The 25977-nt window shown below is 38.8% G+C and overlaps 1 protein-coding gene, 1 long non-coding RNA gene and 1 other non-coding gene across 8 annotated transcripts in view; 1 reads left to right on the top strand and 2 right to left on the bottom strand.

The window, feature by feature from the left end:
* Positions 1 to 69: 69 nt before the first annotated feature.
* Positions 70 to 25977, top strand: part of LOC125128323 (uncharacterized) — a 41433-nt gene continuing 15525 nt past the window's right edge. The window contains exons 1-2 of the long non-coding RNA XR_007135202.1: positions 70 to 128; positions 3068 to 3275. This is a non-coding gene — a long non-coding RNA (uncharacterized LOC125128323). The remainder of the gene's footprint in view (positions 129 to 3067; positions 3276 to 25977) is intronic.
* NT5C1B (5'-nucleotidase, cytosolic IB) lies at positions 3003 to 24947 on the bottom strand. Of its 6 annotated transcripts, none has more exons than XM_047782584.1 (11): positions 24874 to 24906; positions 22861 to 22953; positions 22300 to 22533; positions 21622 to 21759; positions 20116 to 20350; positions 19823 to 20031; positions 19358 to 19525; positions 18081 to 18210; positions 15289 to 15411; positions 14715 to 14887; positions 3003 to 3368 (listed from the first exon to the last, which is right to left on the bottom strand). In XM_047782584.1, exons 1-11 carry the CDS (start codon positions 24904 to 24906, stop codon positions 3036 to 3038), a joined length of 1869 nt encoding a protein of 622 aa, XP_047638540.1. In that variant the 3' UTR covers positions 3003 to 3035. The 6 variants fall into 6 exon arrangements, with proteins under 6 accessions (XP_047638540.1, XP_047638543.1, XP_047638541.1 ...); XM_047782587.1 differs by having other exon boundaries at positions 20116 to 20348; positions 21614 to 21759; positions 22351 to 22533; XM_047782585.1 differs by having other exon boundaries at positions 22351 to 22533.
* LOC125128534 (U6 spliceosomal RNA) lies at positions 18583 to 18692 on the bottom strand. The gene has a single exon (XR_007135242.1). It is a non-coding gene; the product is annotated as a U6 spliceosomal RNA (small nuclear RNA).

Here is a 25977-nt window from a genome sequence, read left to right as displayed (position 1 = left end):
TCCCCTGGAGGCGGCGTGAAGCATGCTGGGACTTGTAGTCTCCTTCCCGGGGGCGCCTGATTGGTTAGGAGAGTATAGCGGCCGGGTGGCGGTGCCTTTGTGGATCCGGTTCCTAGCCTGAGAGGAGGGTGAGCACCGTACCCGGGTTTTCAGGCTCCTGAGTCCATGCCCGTTGAAATCCCAGAGAGACGGTGGCCTTCCCCGTGGGAATGCCTAACGGATATTTTGAATTTACAAATCTCTTTATAGGCTGTCGTGCAAATCCCACACTTGAGGGCTGGCTTAGCGTGTTTTCCGTTAAGGACCCCAGGGACTTGTTAACCTTCTGTTCAGTTTACCTTCATCCTCTGGGGAGTGGTTCCCGCCGAACTGAAGTCTGAGGAAAGACTCTTTTTTTTTCTCTCCACAGGTGACGCTAAGAACTTAGCAACATGAATCAGAGAATGGATCCATGGTTCTTAGATTTTAGTGTAGCATTGGAATCAACTGCAGGACCTGTACAAACAGAAATTTCAGGGCTCGGGGACTAGTTTCCAATTCATTAGAGTCCAAGATGTGTCCTGAGAATTTGCATTTCTGGACACATTTGGGAATCAGTTCCCAGCTGATTCTGATACTGTAGACCTGAGGACCACAGAGAGAGAACAGAAAACCATTGTGGCATTGGTGTCTATATAAAAAGTCATCCTCAAATGGTCTCGACACTGCCACATACACACTGGGAAAAGGTTGAACTTGTAACCATAGACTTCTGAGCAGGCTCTTTCACCAGTGTTGCCCACCCCCTCCTGAAGAATATTAAATGTAGCAAGAAAGGGAAAGTGCTTTGATACTGTAAAATGCTTGAGAAATGCCAGGGATTAATGTCACAGGGATCCATCTTCAAGCTGCAAACTTAAGACCAAGCTACTCTTAAATTGTCATGTATTCGTTTACTAACCCATGCAATGTGTGCCAGGCCTTGTGCTCTGTGAGAGTCCCAAAGAAATAGGGCACCGTTTCTGCCCTCGGGGCGCTTACTGGCTTGTACAGAGACCTCCCCTGCCCCAGCCCTCACTCTAGAATCTTTGGACGAGAGAAAAGACACACAACTTCTATAGCTTGAAATAAATGCCCTTGATGACTCTGATAAACTCTCCTCCACTCCTTTATATCTGGGAAGGATATAACATGCAACAAAAAGTCAATACAAAAAGAAAAGGGGTAAAATGCCAGAAGAAGGTTTCTTACAGGTGCTGAGAATGTTGCTCACAGGTGGGGAGGAGCACTCTCAGTGAGGATTAGTTAAGGCACCAGGAACAGCAATCATGAGGGCTAGGCCTTTATTCCACCCTATGTGTAATCTGAAGCTGCTTCTCAAACTCACTGAGCCAGAAGCACATTTCCTTTTCCTTTCTGTCCATCCATGTCTCTCTTATCCTGCAAAGCCCACCTCGATTCTCTCCATTTTCTGATGACTTCCAGCCCATACAGGTCTTTGCTTCAGCCTCCTCTGTGACCCTCACTTGGCACTGAGAACAAACAGCCCTCTGGAGTTGGCTATTTGAGCTCGTACATTTGACTTCCTCTAAGGGGATTGTTAAAGTTTTCACTTTCGTAAAGGATGGGATTATATCTGAGTCTCTCTTGTGGTCTTTATATGGGGGAATCCATAGAAAACAGTAGGTGCTCAATAAGTGTCTTGACTGATATATTCTGGACTGGTTTACAGCAGATTAGGAAGCAGATCAAAAGATGTGTGTCATCAGTGGTCTGCTTTAACTAGTACCAGAGGTGGAATATGTATATGCAGGTGGGGCGGGGATAGAGATGGGGGTAGAAGGAGCAAGAGAGCATGTGAGGAAGAGAGGAGAAAAGGCGTCACCATATCTGCTGTGTAACTGTTTTGTAGCTTAAGCATAGAATTTAATGGAATGACTAATTTGTTCAGGATGTGTCAGTAGCCAAGGAATTAATAACAACTCAATTTGGAAGGCACAGAGAAAATAGACTACATATACCTTTTGAAATGAGATCTGAATTTGAATCTTAGTCCTACCATTTATTCCCTGCACATCCTTGGACAAGCTATGTAATTTTTTTGAATCTTTTTTTTTTCATTGATTAAAAAAAGAAGGTAATATCACACTGAAAATGTTGGGTTTGATGAGAAACTGAGAAAATAACATGTAAAAATAATGAGTTCACTGTTCCTAACATTGTAGATTAACCAATTAATGTTTTTTGTTTTTTTTTTGTTTTTGAAAACAAAACAAAGATCACAACAGGATGACAACAATGAAGGCTAGGATACCACACTTCATTTCATATTTTGAAGTGGTAGCCCAGTTTTTTTCCCTCCCGTACAAACACTAGGCCTACCTGCCAAGCCCAAAGTTTCAAATATGAAGTAGTCCAAAGGCAATAAAGCCACCAAATTAACTTCAAAGAACCCTTCCAGCAAGTTCTGTCAGAGCTCTTCTTGGATGCAAATAACATGTATGAATAATTAGCTGTTTTATTTCTGAATGAGCAGTTTCAAAATTAATAAACTTATTCAAGTGGTGTTATATTTTCATTTTGGCATTGATTAAAAGACTATTCACAGAGGCAATAGACTAAAGAGCTCCAGTTTTTGAGTGTATCTAACCTTACTCTTTCCACCTATGAAGACCCACTATTCTGTAATGATGACAGGTGAATGATTCGTTCTAGCTACCAACATCCAAAATGAGCAATGATTTGTAAAATTAAGTAGGCTTCTGACACAGCCCTTTAAGCCTTCAAGCATTCAAATTCTAAACTTACCCTAAAGAATCATCATTATGACTTACACACAAAGGTAGGTGCAATCGTGTCAACAGCACTGACACTCCAAGGGAAGTAGCTTGAGGGTAACTTGAGAGTTCAAAATGTTTTAAAAAACTCAAGAGAAAACCTTTCCAAATGAACAAAACTCTGAGGTCTGATCTATTGAAATACCTAATTACCCTAGAGATCCACAAGAAGTGGCTTCCATAATACCAGACTCACTGCTTTATTTTTCCTCCCCATCCCTAATTGTTCACTTTTTGATTAATTCCATAAGGTACATGAGATGTGATGGTGCCAACTTTCTGTGCCCCTTCAATTTGGAACATGTGGTCATCAAAGAAGATGTGGGGCCTTATCTTCACCAAGATGGGACCTTTGGCAGCTCCAGCAAGGAAAAGAGCTTCGTCTATCTCTAGACCCCAGCGACGAAGGGTTTTCAGCACACGGGCGCCTGAACTGGCTGCACTCCTGGCTGTAACCAGGTAGGTCCTGATTGGGCATCGCAACCGTTCGTCTTTGGCATAAAACTTCTTCTGCAGTCTGCCTAAATCTTCCAGAAAGCCTTTCAAGGGACCCTGTAAAAGGAACATATGTCATAGCTGTGATCCCGTGAACCAAAGGAAGTGAACACTAAAAATGCAGCTGTTTATAAGAACTTAATGAAAGTGTAAAATACTGCATGAAACATGAAGTAGAGGCCAGTGATAAAATGCTGAAACTTACTGCATTTATGTATCGTATTTCCTTATATGGAACCATCCTTGTGTTGCTAGAATGAGCATAGTATAACCATATAATTTATCATCTAAACACAGATATTTTAAGAGTGAAAGAAGCTTCTGTAAAAAGTTGAACCAGAGCAACAAAAAATCCATATAGCAAGATGGGATACTTTAAAGGTCTGTTCATCATCAGAAACACTGCTCTTTTAATTTACTTTTTGTGAATTGCACATTTGAATGTTATAAAGCATACTTTTTAATCTTGTTCAAAGCTTGAATCCAACCTTGCTTGTGTTTACAATTAGTTTATTTTCACACTTAACTTTTATCTTCAGCCTTTCTAAACACTTCATTTTAGCTGTATTGCTAGTATAAAACATAGAATTGGATTTTGCTATGTGATCCAATCTGGACATCTTAGTTTTTAAAACAAAAGTTGACTTTTAGGCCATTTATATTTATTGGTATTGCAAATATATGTGATAATGGGTCTAAAATTTTTATTTGATTTTTCACGTTTAAAGGTTTTAGAAGATTGTCCACTGAGTGTCGTTTTTTTTTTTTTTTGTTTGTTTGCAAATATGTGTATGTGTGTTTCTTCTAACATTTAGGGAAGTTTGTATTATTTCCTTCTACTGGTTACCTTTGTAACTTTTTATAGTTCCCTGAATCCTCTGTTTTTTAAAATCCAGGACCTATTATTTTTACAATGAAAAATAGTGGAATTAGAGTACTTCTTCACCTCTTTCTTATCCTCTGTTTTTCTTCAATCATTCAATTTTAACTATTTCATCTTTCTGGATGTTTGCATTTGCATTATTAAAGGTTCTTATATTTTTGTCTCTCAGCTTTACATTTTATCCTTTGATCAATAATTACAACCAAGATATCAGCACATCTATCCTTCCTTATAATTTTTTCCTCCACATTTTCCAGTTTTTAATAGTTATATAATTTCCAAATTGTTAGGGCACATAACATGTGCTTTTTTTTTTTTTTCTGTCACCCTAATCACTGCAACTGTTTTAGTTTTAATTCTGTGGTTAAATGTATTCTATGCCAATTTATGCCTTTGTATTTCTAGTCATGAGCATGTTGGCCAAAATGTGTCTTCTTATACTAGTTTTTCCAGAAAATCTTATGGAAATAATAATCTTCTGGTAATATACTATGTTCTTAACTGTTGATCTGTTTCCTTTTTGCTTGAATGAACTTTTGATATACAGAATCTGTAATTTCTATTTTTTCTCCACATGATCTTACAAGTAGGGCTCCACTCACTGTGTTTTGCTACTGAGTGCTGTTGCGGAGAAGACTCAGCACAGCTTGATTTTTCTTTTCCCCACTTGCATGTGTTGTCTGCCTAAAGAATTACCTCTTTATTTTTGAACTCAAATAATTTTTCATTAGTCAAATAATGCAGCCTTTAATTTTTAACCTTTAATAGTTGAATATATATACTAAAATCTTCTGATAATTCAGGATGTTTTCTTGATTTATATTGTGATATAAATTTGCATCTCTGTATTTACCACACACAACCCTCTCCTCTTCCCTCTGGAACATAATTTCAGTGTTTTCTTCCAATTGTGCCTATGCTGGATTTTCTTTACCTGTTATCTATTTTTGTCATTTTTTTCTCTAAAATATTATTTTTCTATTCAGCTCATTTCCAGAGTTCTACCATTAACATTTTATCATCTCTTCCCTGATTTTTGGATTGCTACTTTATGACCCTGCTTTTTATTAAGTTTTTTTAAGTTATGGTAAATTTTTAGTTACAGTTTTCACCTATACTTTGGCAACTAATTCTAGTGAGAGTTCATCATCCGTTATTGGATTTTGCTCTTCTGTGTCTGCCTTTTTCTCATAGTATCTTTGTGTATGTTCCGTCTAGATCTCTTTTTATTGCTTATCATTGAAGTAGATTGGTTTTCCTTGGACAAATCAGGGGGATTCTGGGAAAAGATCAAGGATAGTATTTTAACAAGACTTGTTTTCACAATTCAAAAGCTTCCTTCTTCTCTGCTGTCATAGACACCAACTCTTTTCCACAAACATAGAATAATGCAGCCTGTTATGTTTCCACAAACATAGATAATGCAGCTTGTCTAAGTGATCATTTGTTTAGTGTTGCTTTCTCTGAGGCTACATATTATCAGAAAAAAAAAAATTAAACATTCATTTCCTAGAGGTGAGAGGCATACATATAGGTAAAAACAAACAAACAAACAAACAGACAACAACTATAACTTTTTTTTTTTTTTTTTGGCAACAGCTACAAAGGGGCATAGTGCCTGTTGACAGAAGCTGCCCTGCTCACAGCGTAGTACTGAAACACAAAGGAACACTGCTCTCCTTCATGCTTTTGAGTAATTTCCGAAGAGAATAAATAGGGTCAGCTCAGTTTATGTCACCATATTCAAACCAGGTACCCATATCATTCATTCATTCTTCTATTTTTGGGTATGTTTAATAATTTATACATTTGTACAGTTGTACAAGTATGTAATTTATCCGTAAAAATATGTAAACATGAGGGAAAGTTACTTGAAAATACCTTTTCGAGGAATATATGATTACAACATTTGGAATCTGCCTAGGATTCAGAAAGCTGCAAAGACTGTTACTCCTATTGTTACAACAAGAAAAAGCCAAAGAATCTAAAATATCATAAATTTTCCTGAGCCCATGAGAGAGCTGAGGTAACAGAGCAACTGACTAACATGAAGTCTAAGGGAAAAAAGCTAAGGAAAAATCTAAGCTATCTTCAAGGACAGATGGAATTTAAGAAGCAGCACCTCTTTGGCAGAGCACTGAAATATGACATACCAGACCTCATAGAAGCAGGCATGAAATGCTCAGGTAATTTTTAAAAACAAATTAAGGCTAAGTATGGTCTAATGAGAGAACAGAGAAGCCCTGAAAACCACAGACATAAGAAATGCACGCTCTTTTTATAGACGTTTAAAAAATATAGACTTCACTAGTTTTTTATGAGAAGGACTGCAGACAGGGTGGAAGGTGAAAGAATATAGTCCTTGGTGGTGCAGGTGTGGAGGGGAGGAGTAGCTGGCACTGTGAGAAAAGATTAAAGCTTTACCTTGTCCCGTATTTCCTAAAATACAAAAGTATTAAACTGGTGCAAGGGCTTCAAACACTCTTACTCCCAGGGCACATCACAACCCTAGCTTGCAGAAACAATAACAGTTGGGAGAAGGATAATAACATGGAGACCATCCACCCCTGAGACATGGACACAAAAGAGAAGGCCTATAACTGAAAGTAGAAGAGGAATATTAATGAAAAACCCTCCAGCACCCTACCAGAGGAATTTGAAGCCTGTGGTGAAATGAAGGGAACAGTAGTAGCAGAAAAATGAATATCCAGTCAAACTCCTAATTTGGTTGATTCAGTCAAACATACCAAGTGCTAGCAGAAGAGAAGGCATGCCTATCACAAAGAAAAAATACTATTTACTGGGAGTTCCTGTTGTGGCTCAGCAGAAAAAAACCCAACTGTATCCAGGAGGATGCGGGTTTGATCCCTGATCCCAGTCAGTGAGTTAAGGATCCAGCATTGCCATCAGCTATGGCATAGATCACAGATGCAGCTTGGATCTGGCATTGCTGTGGCTGTGGTGTAGACTGGCAGCTGTAGCTCCACTTTGACCCCTAGCCTTTGAACTTCCATATGCCATGGGTGCAGCCTTAAAAAGCAAAATAAATAAATTAATAATACTCTTTATTAAAACCTATAAGTTTCTATATTATGATGGGAAATTAATCAAAGATTTATGAGACTATAATAAAAAAAGAGCAATCAGCTTTCAAGAGAAAGTAATTAATGAAGAAAACTTGGTGAGGACCTAGATGTCATAAATATAAGAGAAGGAATTGAAAATAACTATGATTAATATCTTAACAACTTATTAAGGGGTGGATAGCATACACAGGTAGAGTAGTAATTTGAACAAAGAGATGGAAAAGATAAAAGCTGAATGGAAGTGTTAGAAATAAAAATGATGGTTCAGAAGTGAAGAATGCTTTTGGTCCGTTCCTTAATAGAGTCAATACAGCTGAAGTAAGAATCAGTGAACTTCAGTTGAAGCACAAATAAATATAGAAAGCCTTGAAGGCAGAGAGAGAAAAATAGACAGATGACATATAGAGCACCAAAGCTAAGATTCTCAAACAATTACTTATCAAGTAAGAAGACAATGGATGGCTATCTTTAAAGTTCTGAAAAATAGGGTAAATGCAGAAAGATATAGCCAATCAAAATAAAATATATATATTTTTTGAAAATGAAAGAGAGTAAAGAGTTGTTCAGGTAAAGAAAAACCAAGAGCTTTTGGTAACAACATATCAGTCCTCTGGCAAAAGGAATAAGATACCTGGGAGAAAACCTGGAGCTATAAAAAGAAATGAAGATTCCTGGAGCTGGTTAAAATGAAGACCAATATGAAAGATGTTTTTGTCTTAACCTTAGTCAAAGGATACCTGATTGCCCAAATAAAACACAGTAGCAAGGTATCGTGAGTTTTTTGTTTTTTGTTTAAATAATATATTTTAAACCCTAGGGTAGGAGTTCCCGTCGTGGCGCAGTGGTTAACGAATCCGACTAGGAACCATGAGGTTGCGGGTTCGGTCCCTGCCCTTGCTCAGTGGGTTAACGATCCGGCGTTGCCGTGAGCTGTGGTGTAGGCTGCAGACGAGGCTCGGATCCTGCGTTGCTGTGGCTCTGGCGTAGGCCGGTGGGTGCAGCTCCGATTCGACCCCTTGCCTGGGAACCTCCATATGCCGCAGGAGCGGCCCAAAGAAATAGCAAAAAGACAAAAAGACAAAAAAAATAATAATAATAAAAATAAATAAATAAATAAATAAATCCTAGGGTAACCACTGAAAAATATAAAATGAGTTATAAATCAATAGTGGACATAAAATGGAATCCTAAAAAATGCAATATATACAGTAAATTCAAAAGCAAATCGAAAGAAATGGAAAAAGAAACCAGAGATAACTAAAGATGGAATAGAAAAGGTAGGAAGATGGTAGATTTTAATTCAACCAAAGTAATAATCACATAAATATAAATGATTGAAACAGTAGTAACTAAAACATAGGGGTTGTCAGATTATATAAAAAACAACAGAAATTGTGTAATATGTACAAGAAAACCAATTTAAATATGGAGACAATTTATATGTAAGTACATAAATAGGAAAAAGGGATTAATTTGCTAAGAAGACATAATAATCTTAAACATTTGGGCTCTGAACAACAGAAATTAGAGATACATGAAGCAGAAATTATATAATTAAATGGAGAAATAGATTAATCCTCAATTATACTTGAAGTCTTCAATGCTGCCTCCTCAATAGTGGGATAGCAGTAGAAAGAAAATCACTGACAATGTTAAACAGCTGAGCAATATGACCTGAATAATATACTATCATCTTAATCAAACTGACGCTTGTTGAAAATTCAGCCCCCAAACAGCAGAATAGATATTATTTTCAAGCAGAATGAAATATTCACCAAGATAACCATACTCTGGGCACAAAACACTCCTTAACAAATTTAAATAGTTGAAATCATAGAAAATATATTATCTGACTCGTACAGAATTCTACTTAGAATTAACAACAGGGGAGTTCCCGTCGTGGCGCAGTGGTTAACGAATCTGACTAGGAACCATGAGGTTGTGGGTTCGGTCCCTGCCCTTGCTCAATGGGTTAACAATCCAGCGTTGCTGTGAGCTGTGGTGTAGGTTGCAGACGCGGCTTGGATCCCGCATTGCTGTGGTTCTGGTGTAGGCCGGTGGCTACAGCTCCGATTGGACCCCTAGCCTAGGAATCTCCATTTGCCGCGGGAGCGGCCCAAGAAATAGCAAAAAGACAAAAAAAAAAAAAAAGAATTAACAACAGAAAAATATCTGGAAAAATTCCAAATATCTGACAATTAAGTAATCCACTTAATAATCAACCCATAATTAAAAGATAAATTCATGGGAAATTAAGAAATACTTTGAACTGAATAAACATTAGAAACTACCTATCAAAATTTGTGGAATGCAATTACAGTAGCATTAAGAGGAAATTCTATAGGTATTAATGATCATTATAGAAAATATGTCTCAAGTCACTGGTCTTTACTTCCACCTTTAGAAACTCAAGAACTAGTTATTAAAAAGATAAGTGGGAGTTCCTGTTGTGGCTCAGTGGTTAACGAATCTGAGTAGGAACCATGAGGTTGCAGGTTCGAACCCTGGCCTTGCTCAGTGGGTTAAGGACCCAGTTGCCGTGAGCTGTGGTGCAGGTTGCAGACGCGGCTCGGATCCCCGGGTTGCTGTGGCTCTGGTGTAGGCCTGTGGCTACAGCTCTGATTGGACCCCTAGCCTGGGAACCTCCATATGCTGCGGAAGCGGCCCTAGAAAAGGCAAAAAGACAAAAAAAAAAAAAAAAGAATTCTTAGTTCATTCCTATGTAGAAAAGTCCAAGCCCAGATGGCTTCCCTGGAGAAGTCTACCATGTATTTAAAAAAGAAATAATACCAGTTCTACACAAAGTCTTCCAGAAAAAAAAGGGAGAAAGCACTTCCCACCTCCTTTTATGAGGTCAGCATCACTCTATAAGATATTTTAAGAAAAGAACACTCAAGAACATAAAGGCAAAACAAAATTTTTCCAAGGTAAATTTTAACTAATTGGATCCAGTAATGTATAAAAGGATAATATAATATCACCAAGTTAAATTTATATCAGCAATACAATTCATCATCATAATTGACATATCAACAGATTAGATAAGCCCCTTGATTTCCTCAATAGATGCAGAAAAGACACATGACACAATGGATTTATTGTAAAACTAAAACAATGTCGGAATAGAAGACAACTTCCTTAACCTGACAAAGGGCATCTTGAAAATAAAACCTGACGATAATATACTTAAGAGTGAAATATTGAATGATCTCCCCTCTAAGATCAGCGAATGAGGCAAAGATGTCTGCTTTCATAATGCTGTTGAGCATTGTAATGAGTGTACTAGCAAGGGTAATAAAGCAAGAAAGATAAAGGACATACAGAATGGAAAGAAAATGTTTTTATTCACAGTCCACATTATCTATGTAGATAATCTCAAATAATCTAAAAAAATTTTACTCTATCAAGTGATTTTAACAGAGTCGAAGGATACAAAGTCAATATAAAAAAATAAAGTGTGGTTCTTTATATTTGCAATAAACAAACTGGAAATCAAAAAATTTTAAAGTATCATTTACCACAGCATAAAAAAACATTAAATACCTAGATATAAATCTAACAAAATATGTTTAATATCTGTATGCTGAATGTATGTATACAAAACACTGATGAAAACAATCAGATATGACCTAAGTAAATGGATACATACTATCCATTTATGAGACGCTTGATATTGTTAAGATATCTATTTTGGAGTTCCTGTCGTGGCTCAGTAGTTGACGAACCCAACTGGCATCCATGAGGGCACGGGTTTGATCCCTGGCCTCTCTAAGTGGGTTGGGGATCTGGCATTGCAGTAGGCTGTGGTGTAGGCTGCACATGCAGCTCCAGTCCCACATTGCTGTGACTGTGGCGTGGGCTGGCAGCTGCAGCTCCGATTCGACTCCTAGCCTGGGAACTTCCGTGTGACGCCAGTGCGGCCCTAAAAGTAAAAAAAAAAAAGATATTCTCCCAAGATTAAACTATTAAATTCAACATAATCAGCATAGAAATTCCAGCAGGATTTTTTTTCCAGAAATAGACAAACTATTTCTTAAATTTATATGCACATGCAAAGGAATCAAAATATCAAAAGAATTTTGAATGATAAGAAATTTGGAAGACTCCTGCCACCAGATTTCAAGACTTACTATAAAACTATGATAATCAAGACAGTGTGATATTGGTAAAAGATAGATACCTATTTTAAAGGAACAGAAAGCCAGTCTCTTCCATAAATAGTGCTGGAACAATTAATATATATCCATAAGTAAATAAAAATTAACCTTACTCAATATTTTGTAAAAATACAAGAATCAAATAAGTAATAATTCTAAAAAAATCCCATAAAATTGTTAAAAAAAAAAACCTCTGTACAGAAACAGAGGAGGAAATTTTTGTGACCTTGGGTTAGGCAAAGATTTCCTAGATACGACGTATAAATATAAAGCACAGTTGATGAAAGGACAAATAGATAAATTGAATTTCTTTAAAACTATAAGTTTCTGCTCATTTAAGGACACTGAAAGATATTAATAGAATGAAAATACAATCACAGACTGAGAGAAAATATTTGCAAAACACGTATATGATAAAGGACATATCCAGAATATATATAAAGAATTCTCAAATATCAAGATAAAATTAAAAAATTCAATTCAAATGAGCAAGAAATTTGAACATATATTTCTGCCAAATAATACATATGATGGAAAATAAGCACTTGATAAAATGCTCAATATCTTTTGTCATTAGGGTAATACAAGTTAAAACAACAGTAAGAGTCTATTATGTAACCACCAGAACATTTGGAAAAAAAAAAAATGAAAATCAGCTGAGATTACCATATCCTGGTAAGGATGCAGAGAAAAAAAAACAAAAAAAAACACAAAAAACAAAAACAAAAACAAAAAAACTTATACAGTGCTGTTGGAAGTGCAAAGTGGTTCAGTCAGTCTGGGAAACAGATTGGTAGTATCTTAATAAAGTTAAGCCATATATTCCACCTGTGACCTAGAAATCCTACTCCTATGTATTTATACATGAGAAATAAGATTTTATGTTTACACAGAACCCTGTATGCAAATGTTTAAAGTAGCTTTATTTATAAATGCCCCGAAGTAGAAATGACCTAAATATCCTCCAGTAGGTAAATGGATTATAAAAAAACTGTGGTCCATCCACAGACTACTACTCAGCAGTGAAAAGGAATGCACTACTGATGCATGGACTGACATGGATGAATCTCAAATGCATCACTCTAAGGAAAAGAAGTCTAATTCAAAGCAGTGCATCCTGTGGGGGTCCCTTTATATGACATCTGGAAAAGGCAGACTATAGGGACAGAAATCAGATCAGTGGTTGAGAGATCCTAGAGATAGAGGCCTAGGATAAATGCAAAGAGGCACAAGGGGATTTTGTGAGAATGTTGAGTGTTATGAGTTTGATATGGTTTTAAGACTGTGCATATGTGTTTGTCAAAACTCTTAGAACCACGCACTAAAAATGATGAATTATACTATATGTAGAACACACCTCAACAGTTCTGATTAACACACACACACACGGAGATTACTATTACAGCATGGTGAGATGAGATTGAGAAAATCAGGCGACATCCACTGCTAGTCATGATACCACATTGGAGACTTATAAGCTACAATGAGAGTGGCTAAATTAATCTTCCCCAGCTGTCCCATTTGTTGGTGACTATCAGATATCCTCCATTCGAGACCCTGGGACATTGTCAAGACCAAACACAAGCTCCATAACCAACATAGTTGAAAGCTTTGGGTAGGAATCATACCTCATAACTTCCTTCTCATCATTTGAGTGCATTGGGCAAAATCTGGTCTTAATAGAAGAGCTACCCTTTCTTCGTGAAAAATAGCATATTTATCCACTGCCAGAAGCACCACATACTGAAAAGAAGTATGCTTAATAAAAATGCATTGGGTATTCCCTGCTGTTAACGAGGGTGGAGTTTCAAAATTTCAACTGTTTAATGAGAAAAATGATTGAAAATATGGCAAAAAAAACTGTAAGTGCAAAATCCAAAAGAAATGTGGTCATTTCCTTGAGATTAAAAAAATGGTATTTTAAAATTATCTTGAAATAATTCTCTTTTTGAAGTCTTTTCGAGTTTTTTTAATAGAAATCTTATATATGTTTATGTTAATAATACTTAAATGCTAATACACAATGGGCTCTGAGTTTCAGCAAAGTAGACTTATATAAACTATAGCAAAGAGTTTTCTTCTCAACAGCAAACCTTGTTAGCCCTGAACAACTTTTTTTTTTGTCTTTTTAGGGCTGCACTGGTAGCATACAGAGGCGTCCAGGCTAGGGGTCGAATTGGAACTGTAGCTGCTGTCCTACACCACAGTCACAGCAATGCCAGATCCGAGCCACGTCTGCGACCTACACCACAGCTCACGGCAATGCCAGATCCTTAACATAACTTGAGCGAGGCCAGGGATCAAACCTGAGTCATCATGGGTACTGGTCAGATTTATTTCCACTGAGCCACGACGGGAACTCCCTGAACAATTTCTTGACCTGAGCTCAAGACTTCTAAAGAAGGTATTTAGGAAGGGACTATGAAGTTACACACACATACATACACACAAACACACATACAGAATTTAAATATAACTTGCTGTAATGTGAAGTGAGTTAGTAAAACTTTCAGCTTTCAATTAGTCTCTTCATACTTTTATAAATATAATAAAACTACTAATGTTTAAGTTTACCTTAAGTTCAAGAAGAGCTGAGCAAAAAAAGGCTAATTTTAAAAAGGCTTTGTTAAAATTCATAGATTAAAACTCAGTGTTTCATTATTTCAAATTCATTTTGGAGAATATTTTGATGTTTCAAATCTCCTTTGGTCTAGAAGTTGTAGGTTTTGTTCATTTAAAATCATGACTTTAACACTTTGGTTCATGGATTGATTCCCAAAAACCTACATTTTCAGTTTCAGTTTGATTAGTTCATTGTTTGCACTTTTTGAGGTTTATTATTTGAGCTTGAGCTGAGTTTTTCAGATTTTAACAATTAAGTAATGCTTTTATTGAGTTCGAGGTTATAAACAGAGAGGCTCAAAAAAATGTTTACTAACCTATTGGAAATGGCCTTCCTATTTTGAGAACTATTATGTAGAAATGATAAGCCCTTTAACTTCTATTACTCATAATTTGGAGGAAGTGAATTCATTATCGTGAGAAGATCATAGAGACATTCCCAAAAGGATAGATAAAAGAATGCTAAAATTTAAAAATAAAGTTGGCAGCAGATGTTTTAAAATGAGTTCGCAAAAGACAGGGAGGAAGCTACAAAGCATAAGAACTGAGGCATGGTCTGCCTAAAATTTTTTAAAATCATCACAGTGAGGAAATATTTATATCTATATGTTGGAAAATAAGTAGATCAAAATTATCTAGAGCTCAATGAACCCACCTGAGCAAGAGGCTTATTCTCGAATAGTGTTTCATGTTGAAACACATGCTCCTTGGTAACATGGTCAGTCTCGTCCGAGAAGAGGCAAGCATCCCCATCAAAGGCCACACGGAGCTGTGTGTCACAGTAAGCCATATCTTTGGCTCCATCAAACATTGTTGCAGAGGCGATCCCTGGCAGACAATTGGGATTAATTAATACTTTTCTCAGTTTTAGTGTGTATGAACAAATGAAAGTCCTCCCAGACTTGGATTTCCTTCTCGAGCTATTATTTGATGACTCCTCTTTACAACCACCTATCTCAAAACAATTGACTCTGTATTGCCTTTCTATAATTTCTGTACTTTCTGTAAGGGGTGAAAGTATAAAATGAGTTGTAGGACAGCAACTGAAGACGTCCATCTCCAGGAAGGTCAAAGCTCTAAAAAACAAACTCAGGGGCTGCCACTTGTGGAAACACCTTAGCAGAAGATCCAGCAAGAACATAAGCCACATAATCATACGTGAGGTCAAATGGAAGGAAAAGCTAGAGAAGACCTCTTTATTAATTGAAGAGAGGAAACCAAACTAATACCTTCTTGTATTGCTTCTTGTACTTTGTCACAATCCGCAGAAATATACAAGTTGGTAAGATATGCCTTCAAGTAGCCAACGGGGCTTTTTCCACCAGTGAGACAGAAGCGGTCAATTAGTAAGCCTATTATGGGGCAAGAAAGACTTGTTTATGTCAGAGACCAAAGACAATATACTTACTGGAAATGCAAAAGAAAATTACCTAAGGAATAACCGAGTGCATGTTGAGGTTTTAGAATTACCTTTGTGGCATCAACATTGAAATGTCTGAGCTCTTTTGTATAGTAGTGGGTTTGGTGCATGATAGTTTATAAAGTATATCCAGATAAGCTATGTCAGTTTACTCTCAAAACAGTTATGTCAGGTATTATTAGCTTCATTTCAGAAGAGGAAATTGAGACATAAAGACTTGTCTAGCCCACTGGTTCATACTGAGTCTTGTCTAGACGAGAGCAGAGTACTTTTCCTTTATCTATAGTCGTGACTTGTTGATAGGGACATTTAAGGTGTGGCTCTATTTTTAAGTGTCATTTCTATATTTCTTTAGTATCTTTAGTAACAATACACTACTAATAGCAAGTAGTGATAGGACTTAAACTATTTCCCAAAAACAACAACAATAGGTTTGAAATTGTCTCTCTTGACTTGAAATTTTCAATGTAATTAGCAGGCTGAACATCAATATTCCATTAAATGACTTTCATAGCAATAACAATTTAAAAAACCTTGATATTGGTAAGAGGTTTGTAAAATAGGCACTCACATACATCATGGATGAAAGTATAAATTGGTATAAGCCATCTACAGAGTGATTTTATATTTACTGATAAATGTATCAATAGCTTTTAAGAGGCCTATTTATACCTTTTGACCTAGGATTCTTTTTTTTTTTTTTTTTTTTTTTTGTCTGTTTGGAGCTGCACCTATGGCATTTGGAAGTTGCTAGGGTAGGGGTCGAATTGGAGCTGCTGCTGCTGACCTATACCACAGCCACAGCTGCCAGATCCAAGCCGTGTCTGCGACCTACACTGCAGCTCATGGCAATGCCAGATCCTTAACCCACTGAGGGGGGCCAGGGATTAAACCCAAGTCCTCATGGATACTAGTTGGGTTTGTTACTGCTGAGCCACAACGGGAACTCCAGGATTCCTTTTTTAAGGAATTTATCTTAAGGGAATAATCTGAAACTCTGATAAAGATTTATGTAGAAAGGTCTCAGTACAGGATTATTTATAAGAGCAGAACATGGTTCAGTGATGTGAGAATAGCTAACGTATAACATTATGCATATGAGATATCATGTACCCATTCAAAGTAGTTTTGGATAAAGTGATAAACTGGGCAGCTGCAGATGATGTAAAGCAGAATTTTGAGTCTAGTCAGTTATTTATCATCTGCGTGGACCAAGAGAGTGGATAGGATCTATCAACAGTTGAAGTGGAAGTGTTTGCTGTGGTATGGACAAAATACTCTTGCTTTTTTCACATAAAGCAGCATGGGGCATAAGTGGCACAAATCCTTAAATAATATTAATTTAAGAATCAGAAATTATTTGGTGGGTACTGCGAACTTCAGAAATGATTAAAACATCGTCCCTCTTCTCAAGGAGATCACAGTTCACTGAGGAGCCTGGCATGTAAACTGATAATTATGATATGACAAAGACCATAGCAAAGAGAGATACAAATTGCCTTTAGCACCTAGACAAGGGAAGTAACTAACTCTTCCAGGTAAAAAGTTGCTATTCCATGAGCAGGGCTGTATAAGATTGGCCTTAATCTGTTCATTAACAGACTTAATAGGTAAATAACTGTAATTCTTTATGCTACTACCCTCAATGGGCCCAGTGTGGCTAGATAGACCCAAATCACCTACTAAATCAAATAAGGCTGTTTTTTTAAAAAATAGTAGTTGTCCTTTATTGAGTGGCTGTGCCATTCATCTGTGCTAAACATTTGATATACTTTCTCTCTTTTCATAGCATAATACTATGAAGACTGCATTTTTGAAAAGCAAACATATTTTCAACTACATGTCAGTAAGACATCAGCCTTGTCATTAAGATAATGTAAAACTCATAACTTTTAATATGTGTTATTGATAAATATGCCTAATTTAAGTCGTGAAGTTACATATGCTCAATTTAAATCTTATTTTGACATGACATAGCCATAAAACTGAATATGTCACTTAGAAAAAAAGCTAAAGTTCCCCACATAAGAAGTCAGGTAATTTCATCCAAGAAAAATGGGGGCCTCCCCTTAAAGTCTATAGCACACTGGTGGAAATGCTATGAAGAGCCTAGAGTCGATCAGTTTTTTCCTATAAAGAAATAAAGATGGTTTTGCTGCTGTGAGTGTGAATTCTATATGTGGGGAGAGTCAGATGTTAAAGAGTGGAAAGGAAAGGTAAAAACCTTTAAACCTTTAGCATGCGTCTGCAGTGAGCACGAAGTTTGATCGTACAGGGAAAGCTTCTGGGTTGACGGCTCCTTAAAGTCAAGTTCAGAAGTGAAAAACATAAAACAGAGAAATACATTGCAGGACCTGGGATTAAGACTTTGAAATTCACACTTGACAAGTTAAGTCCAGAGCTTTGGGCCCAACTCTGTGCTGAAGTTAAAAATGAACATGGCCTCTCTTGTTCTGACATAGGCAAATAAACATTCCTCACGCAGAAGGGGGTGTCAGTATCAAAGACACTGCATTAGTTAGGCCACAGTTAGCAAAATAACATGGCTACTCTCTTCCAGAGCAGCGAGCTGTTCTTCCACATGGTATTTATTTTACTTACCATAGTGATTGACGCTGTTTATAAGCCGCACTCCCACTTGGGCATGGTTATTAGTCATCAGTACAATATCAAATAAGTCCTGTTCGTCAGGATACAGCTCACGGAGTCTAGCATTGACATGCTGCAGCGCCTGAAGGTTACAAACACAAGTGTGTGTAAAGAGGGCCAGGCAGGGTTGGCGTTGGGAAGTCTGGAGAGAAGGGATCTCGTAGGAGTCTAGTTTAAGCTCTGAAGACTTCACTGAGAGATTGCGGCTCCTTTAAGGCAGGCTTATGCCATTCATTTCTGTATTTTCAGCCTCTCATACATAGTACCTCAGTTCATATTTACCGAGAGGTAGTGCTTGTTGAACATTGTTACAATATTTGATTTACTAGAATTATTTCTGTAGGGTAGATGGAAAGGATTCAGCTAACCCTTTGATGCTTTGTCTACTTTTGTTTTTAATTAATAAAATCTACCTTTCTTGATCATCTGATGATTATTTTTTATTGTGAGAAGTAAAAGCAGGAAAAGCTGCTTCATGAATTTGCATGTTATCCTTGCACGGAAGTCATGCTAATAGTCTCTGTACTACTCCAGTTTGAGTAGATGTGCTGCCAAAGGGAGGATTTGTATATTTTTTAAACATGAGCCTTTAGATTAGGTTTGCAGTTTCTTCCCATACTTCCCCTATGTTCCCTAACTACTTCCCAGTCGCGACTAGTAGAGGTATCATTTTTTTCTGCCTAGTCATGATGTTATTGTGTAGTATTTGTATGTTATATGGGGGATCAGAGCTATAACTCCTACACATTGTAGTGTAAATTCCAAGAGCCTTACATTCTCTATTGAAATCATGCTCCTAAGTGCCAAGGACATCCTAACTTTCTTAATATGCTGTGTTTGGGGCAAGAGCAGCTAAGGCAAATTTCATCTCATTTCAATGGAGTGTTCTATTTCTTCTACTTGGAATAGTAAATTCATTATTGCTTCTGGTTACTGCTCCTTTGGAGCAAACGAAAGTTTCTGTTGCAGGACTCAGGATTAGGACTCCTGAGGATTAGGACTCAGGATTGGAAAGCTCAGCATTCCAAATCTAGGGCTGCAGTCCCTTCCTCAACAATGTGGAAGCCTCTGGGAAAGTATAAGTTGACCCGGGGTCAACTTGAAAAGGGCAAGAATGACAAGGGTTCACTAGTATTTAGAAGGAAAGCCGGATGAGATCCCAGGGGTTGGCATGGGTCCTTCCCCGCCATTCAGAGGCCTAGAGAGCAAAAGACAGCCTCGCAGAGTACCTTGACAAAGCGGAATGCAGGCCCTGGGGTCAGGACGACATTCTCGTTGCAAAGCTGATATTCCATGTACTTTTCCAGACCCTCTTCCTCATAGATTTTCCTGCCATCCACCATGTTGAAGAGCGCCTGGGACGACACAGCGATAGTGATGGCATGCTTGGGTTTGGGCTGCAGAGAGGGACACCAACAGAAGGACAGTCACACACACACCCACAGGGATCAGGAATGGGGCTCCTCCCAGGACAAGGTGGGAAGAGACCGGCTGGATCTCTGCCTGGAAGACTGGGATAATGGAGACAGCCAAGGGCTGGGACCTGGAGGCTGCCATGTAGAGGGGTAAGTTTAGGGGGCAGAAGCAGAGAGGGCTGCATCCATACCATAGGGAGGCGGGAAGCTGATAGAGGCTTGGCCTCAGGGTTACACGGAGAAGCAACCTGGGTACCAGGGGAGGCTGGCCTTGCTCACCGGTCGGGGGCGCGAGCAGCCTGGTGTCTTCTCATACAGCGTTCTCATGGACGCCCAGTAGGCCTCTTCCTCGTCCTCCTCTTCCTCTCGCTTCCTGGCTATGTTGGACGAACAGTCCTGGTCTAGGTGAGAGGGGTAGAGCATCTTGCGCTGGGTATGGGACTTCCATTCCGTCGGGGGCGTGCGCGGATATTCCCGTTGGTGTGTATCTCTGGAATCTCGGGAGTCCCGAGACTCCCGCGTGTCCCGACGCGTGTCCCGACGCGTGTCCCGAGACTCTCGCGTGTCCCGACGCGTGTCCCGAGACTCTCGGGTTTCCCGCCCGATGCCGAGAGACCAGGCGTCTGCATGCTCATATATCTTGGTGTTGTGCCTGGACGCAGCCGGGAGCTGGACCTCTGGGGGCGTGGAAGGACGTGAGTCCAGCGGCATGGTTGGTGGCGAGGGCTGCGCTGACAGCCGCTTCGGTGACTCTTGATGGCTAGGGGAGGTGGATGAAGTCCGGGAGGTCGTGGAGCTATTGGGAGGCTGGAGCAAGAAATGAACTTCTGAGTTCGATGCTCGCCCAAGGTCCCTGTCCTCGTCTCTGCCCAGCTGGAGTCAAGGAGCCGATCCCTTTGTGTTTGTTTCCTAGCCCTTGGATGGAGCCTGGTTCATCTCAGCTCCTTTTAGGAGGGCTCCAAATAATAGATATTTCCCTCACATGGACACAGAGACAGACTGCTTTCATCTTCCCCCAGCTGCCCTCAGGTGTTTATTTTCTTTTGGAGTAGATAGGGTAGAGGTCCTTTTCTTAGTCCTAGTCCTTAGGTAGCTAGCATATAGTTTGCAAAGTTTTGTCACTTTCTTCCCATATACCTGCACAGTTAAGAGACCTCCAGGTAGGACAGAGGGCTTGACTTAGGGGCATTGCTTGCCCCTGCTTCCATCTGCGACCTCCAGTTAAGTCAATGAGCTAGACTAGACTACAAGTTCCCCCCAGAAGGCTCTACAAAGACCTCTAGGGTATCTGTCTCCACATTTTCCCTGTGATTAATGCAGTGAGTTCTGGGAATGTGGGTAGGCTGGAAAATCAAGTGTCTCCCCATTGCCTTCAGAGCTTCCTGTGCCAGCGGAGCTCAGCTGGAGAAAATCATCTTCCCAAATAGGAAGGAATCCTTTCTAAAGAAAGACTCCTTCGCTAAGGTGTATGGCAGATTATTAAGCATCTATGTATCAGTTCAGTTTTTATGATTGTTTCAAATGTTCTTGGTTAGATTATTGAGTCAATCCTTCCAGAGACAGGTGGATTGGTAGGAATACATGTTCTCCCAGCGCCTGAGCCTGTGTCACACTCTCTGCATCCACAAACTTATTCTCACAATAAATATTTTCTTATGTGGCTAGGCCTAGTTAAGAGCTCAAAGTGTGGTACAACCTAACACTCTTGGACAGTGTATCTCCTTTGTTGACCTTTCCACACCCTCTTCTGAGTCTTGGGTACTTAATGAATAGTTTTTGAATGTGTCAAGGAGGGAAGGAGAAACCAGAGAGTTTAATAATTCACTGTGCAGTTTATAGACCTAGAGACCCATTGTTTTAATCTAGCTCTAGGAGCATTACTAATGTGAAATTTTAGGCAAGTTACAGTTTCAGTTTTCTTACTCTGGGGATTAATGAGGGAGTGGTTGCAAGGGCTAAGTTAGCTGAAACATATGAAAGTACATAGAACAGGGCCTGGCACATAGAAAGCATCAATAAATGTTATTATTATTATTATTATTATGTAATAAACTCCTCCCTTTCATCCCCATCTCTACCTTAAGACTGTTGTTCTTGCTTCTGGGTTCATCTGCTGATGGAGCTCTGGTGGATGGGCTCTGTGAGGTTCGAGACCACTGATTTCGCACTAGGTAACCTCGAGAGTCTGTCTTCGGCAGCGTTAATTCTTGTGATCCCTTTTAAGGAGAGAAGAGACCCAGGGGTGTGACACCCACCACACACTTCTTCTGCTCATACTTTTACAAAGTAGCTATGTCGAAGCTAAATACAGCAGTGATAAATGAGAAGGTCCCTGCCCTTCAACCCTGGCCTTTGTGTAGCATTCTGGCTCTGGCACAATCCCAACTTCTATGAGAAGCATTAAAGTGGGAATCCACCCGGAAGAGCATCCAAAACCAAGAACAAGTCTGGTATCTCATAATTTCCTACCTGTGACTCCTTTTTTTAATGCAGAACTTAGTAGAGTTGAGCATTTTCCCTCCCTTCCATCACTTCTTCCCTTAAGTATAAGCCTATTAGCAGATGCTGAAAAGACATATTTTGACCAGACTACAAAGGTGAAGACAGCTGGCACCTAAACAAGGCTGTAGCAGGCTCCCAGGCAGCTGCAGAAGAGGGAGTAGTGCCCCCTGGCACTCCCTTCTGGAGGAAGAGGATGGGGGAGACCATGGAGAGGCAAGTGCAAGAGTCGCTATTCCCCACATCCTTCCCCTCACCCAGACGGCCTGAGACTCCCCTCCAAAATCAATAGTTGGATCTCTGCTCACCCTGATCATGGTGATCTGCTGGCCCTGCTCCCACAACAGGCACATGTGAATATAAATACGTATTGTGCGGCAGGGGCCAAGAAGTACTTTTCCCTCATCTGCACAGAGGCAGCGTCTACACGACGAGTGACCCCGCATGGGGCAACATCTCAGCGAGTGATTCGGAATGACTGCACGCCTCATCTGAAAGATTGTGCAGAAAATGGTCAATGTGATGGCCAGACTCCCCTTCCCTCCCTGATTTGAACAAAGACCGGTCTCCTCCCATAGGCTGAGCAGAGGTTCTATACCGCCTACTCTACATGAATTTTGGGCTGTGTGCTGAGTAGGAAGGCAGGGACCAGCTTCTCCTCACTGTTCCTTAACCTCTCCGAGAATGTTAGGTACCCCTTAATACAAATCTCAGTAGCTCAGTCTTTTCTCCTCAAATCCCCCTGTTCCCCAATATTTTTTAAATTATATTTTACACTCTTTAATTCTCTCACCAGCTCTATAACCAGATCAGCTCACCTGAGTGCTTAGACGAGCTCCTGATTTCTCAGAATCCTTTCTAGATTTGTCTGCTTCTAAGCTGTCTTTGGAGTACCTCGATCCAGTCTCATTCTTGATGGGGAAACAAAGAACATTTAGTAACTTTTCATCTCAGGGGTATTAGAAACTTTGTGTTTGGGGAATAAAATGATAAATAAAAACTAGAATCTGTATCTTTGCTGACGTAAAAAAATATTAATTTTAGACGTTGTTTCCCCCCTTGTTCTGAGAAGCACAGGTAAAAAGAACATGTTATCAGAGAACTAGATAGGCAGCATTTTAATATAGAAATTTGTTGGTGTATAGATTTGAGGTGTTTATCATTTAAACAATGGTAACATGGAAAATGCTATGGGAGAATTTCCCAGGGATCAGCAGGACTTAGATTTAAGTGTGATATTGCTCAGACAGAACAATTATTTTTTCATTTTTCTGCGGACTGCTACTTATGGAGCTTTTTCATTTGTAGAATTGATACTTCTCTTGTTTGTTTTCTTAAGATAAACCGGTGTCATACCCCCCCCCCCCCCCCAGCCCCCGGTGAATCTGAATCTCATCAATAAGAATTTAATTTTTAAAATCAAGGACTTTAATCCTATACAGGTCAGTCAATAGGCATGCCTTCTGTTTATGTTATCTAACTATTCATAGTGTCAAGAGTGAAAAGAGGTTTCTTTTTAACAAAATATTAGGGAAGACCATGTAGGGAAGTACAAGAAGATAATTTATTTCATGGACATCTATTCAAATATTTTCATTTTTAATTGCAGGGAATACTAATTAATTAATTAATTAATTAATTTTGCTTTTTAGGGCTGCACTTGCGGCATATGGAATTTCCCAGGCTAGGGGTCAAATTTGGAGCTGTAGCTGCCAGAACTCCTGGGAATACTATTTTAGTGGGGCAGTAGTTCTTTTGTTTCCTGCCAATTCAGTAGCTATAATGCAATCAGGATTAGTGTTATTTATCTGTTTAAGCAGCTCAACTTCTAGCATAGACCAAGGTGTTCAGGGAAAGCCTGTTAATCCCTTTATGCTCTGTGCCCTTTGCACCCAGGAATGATCTCATCTATTTTAGTTGAATGATTCCGTCCCTGTCTGGAGAGAATGGCATAGCTGTAGGGTTCTAGAACTAATCCTAAAATATTTCCATCAACCACCCCCCCCCCACATACCATCACCATAAAATCCTGTCAGTTTTAACTCCAAAGATATTTTATATCTAGTTCCTCTTTATTCCTATTGCTATTGCTTTGTTTTGGGCCTCAGATTATTATGGGCCTACATTCTTAGAATATAGACTTTTGATCAGATTTCATGGCCTCAAATTCTTTAGACTTCCAGATCCATCCACCTCATTTATTTAGATTGATATTTATAAACCATAAATCTCCTAATGCTTCACTTCCATGTAACTCTTCATTCGCAATAGAGACAAGAAATTTCATGATACATCCTGTCTACCTCCAACTTGCAAGCTCTCCACTCTACTCTTTATCCTTATGTTCTGTCTATGCCAATTGATTTGTATTTGCCTGTGTATCACCCTTGTTTCCTTATAACCTCCATTTCACTTCAGTGTTCTTTAAAACCAAGCTCAGCATGACCTGGGAAAAGTTCCCAGTGTTAAACATTCCTGTGCGTTGCCTGTGTCTTTTGTACATACTTCTACTGAGCACCAAATTATACTTTGTTTATGTATTCTCTTTCCTACTAGGCTGTGCATTCTTCAAAGATAGCAACTGTGTTTTCACCTCTTACTGCTAACATGTGAGCATTTGCTCAGTAAGTGCTGACTTATTGGAGAGACTTAGACCACATGCTTTAATCTCCTTTCTCCACTCTTCATGTCCTTTACTTGTTTTTTCTCTGTATGTGCTCATCATCTGAAGCTATTTGATTGCTGCAGAGCTTTCCCAGAGGCAAACGATGGATAGATAGCTACATATCCTCAGCTCTTTGGAAAGATTCTAGGACATTCAATTCACTGACCTTCTTTTTCTGTTTCAGAGATGTTTGACTCATTTCTTTAAGTACTGAAACTTTGTGTTGTTATGCAGGTTTTCCTCTCCCCAGCTCCATTTCCTCTTGCTTCTGTTGCTCAATCTAGGCTAGGTTTGCATTTAGAATGTCAAATTTATGACATCACATGTGATTCCATAGTAACTAACTGACTCTGTGAATATGTGACAGTAAAAATAAGAAATAATATTTCTTATTTGAATATATCCACTCATAACCATTGTCAGGGTTTTAGGAATCAATGTCTAAATGTTTGCTCAAATTTTTGATATGTAGCAATCCCAGTATTACTGCTTCCTTCTTTTTAAATCTCTTTAACATTGTTATGTGACTCATCATATCAGTCCCATTTGTGGCTGTACATTTTCTGGTACTGCCTAAATGAATGGCAAACTTATTCGTGGACCTGATCATTTATTATTGTTCTTCCTGACAGATTTTGGAGAACTTTCTGAAAATATGGAGACTATTTTTGACAGCTGATATCTTGTTCTAGCACAGAATTTAGACTTGAGTTTAGCTTTAGCGTTTGGTGTTTCTTTCACGATGGCAAAACCATTACCATTATGAAGTCAAAGCACTTAATGTAGCTAGCTGTAGTGTGGCAGAATGATACTAACACTGTTTTTCCTGGTGTTTGCCCCATCCTTAAACATTTAAACACACATTTGTTCCTCTTGTGTTCACACAGAGGAGAATATGTAAAATCTAGTCCCTGACTCTGGTTTATAGGGTCCAATAATGTTCTTCATTTATGTTTCTGAATTTGTCAAACCATCATGGACTGAGACAGATTTATGGACTCTTCATGGGAGTTGATGAGTTAGACTTAGTTTGAATATCAGAAATTTTTGACGCTTTAGTCAAAGTTCTCCAAGGGACCTTGTAGACAGTTAAGTGTGTAGACTCTGGGCTAGACTGCCTGGGTTTGAATTCTTTCATTTCCCCCTGTATCTCACTGTGATCCCAAGCAAGTTATTTAATTGTCCTAAATCTTAATTTCCTCATTTGTAAAATGGAGATAATGATAGTATCAACATCAAATGGCAGTTGTGATGGTTGAACTATTATAAA

Source organism: Phacochoerus africanus, chromosome 5 (genome assembly GCF_016906955.1).
Source record: "Phacochoerus africanus isolate WHEZ1 chromosome 5, ROS_Pafr_v1, whole genome shotgun sequence".
In the NCBI taxonomy this organism is placed as follows: domain Eukaryota; kingdom Metazoa; phylum Chordata; class Mammalia; order Artiodactyla; family Suidae; genus Phacochoerus; species Phacochoerus africanus.
The sequence above is the reverse complement of the archived record's forward strand: the minus strand, read 5'-3'. Positions and strand labels throughout refer to the sequence as shown.

Bases quoted from the DNA above. Each gene is read 5' to 3' on its own strand.
- NT5C1B (XM_047782584.1), bottom strand. From the start codon at position 24,906: ATGAGTCAAACATCTCTGAAACAGAAAAAGAAG. The intron at 20,351-21,621 runs GTAGAGATGGGG...TTCTTGCTCCAG, and splicing joins GCAAGAACAACAGTCTTAAG to CCTCCCAATAGCTCCACGAC. The intron at 14,888-15,288 runs GTATTAGTTTGG...ATTGTCTGCCAG, and splicing joins ACAAGAAGCAATACAAGAAG to GGATCGCCTCTGCAACAATG.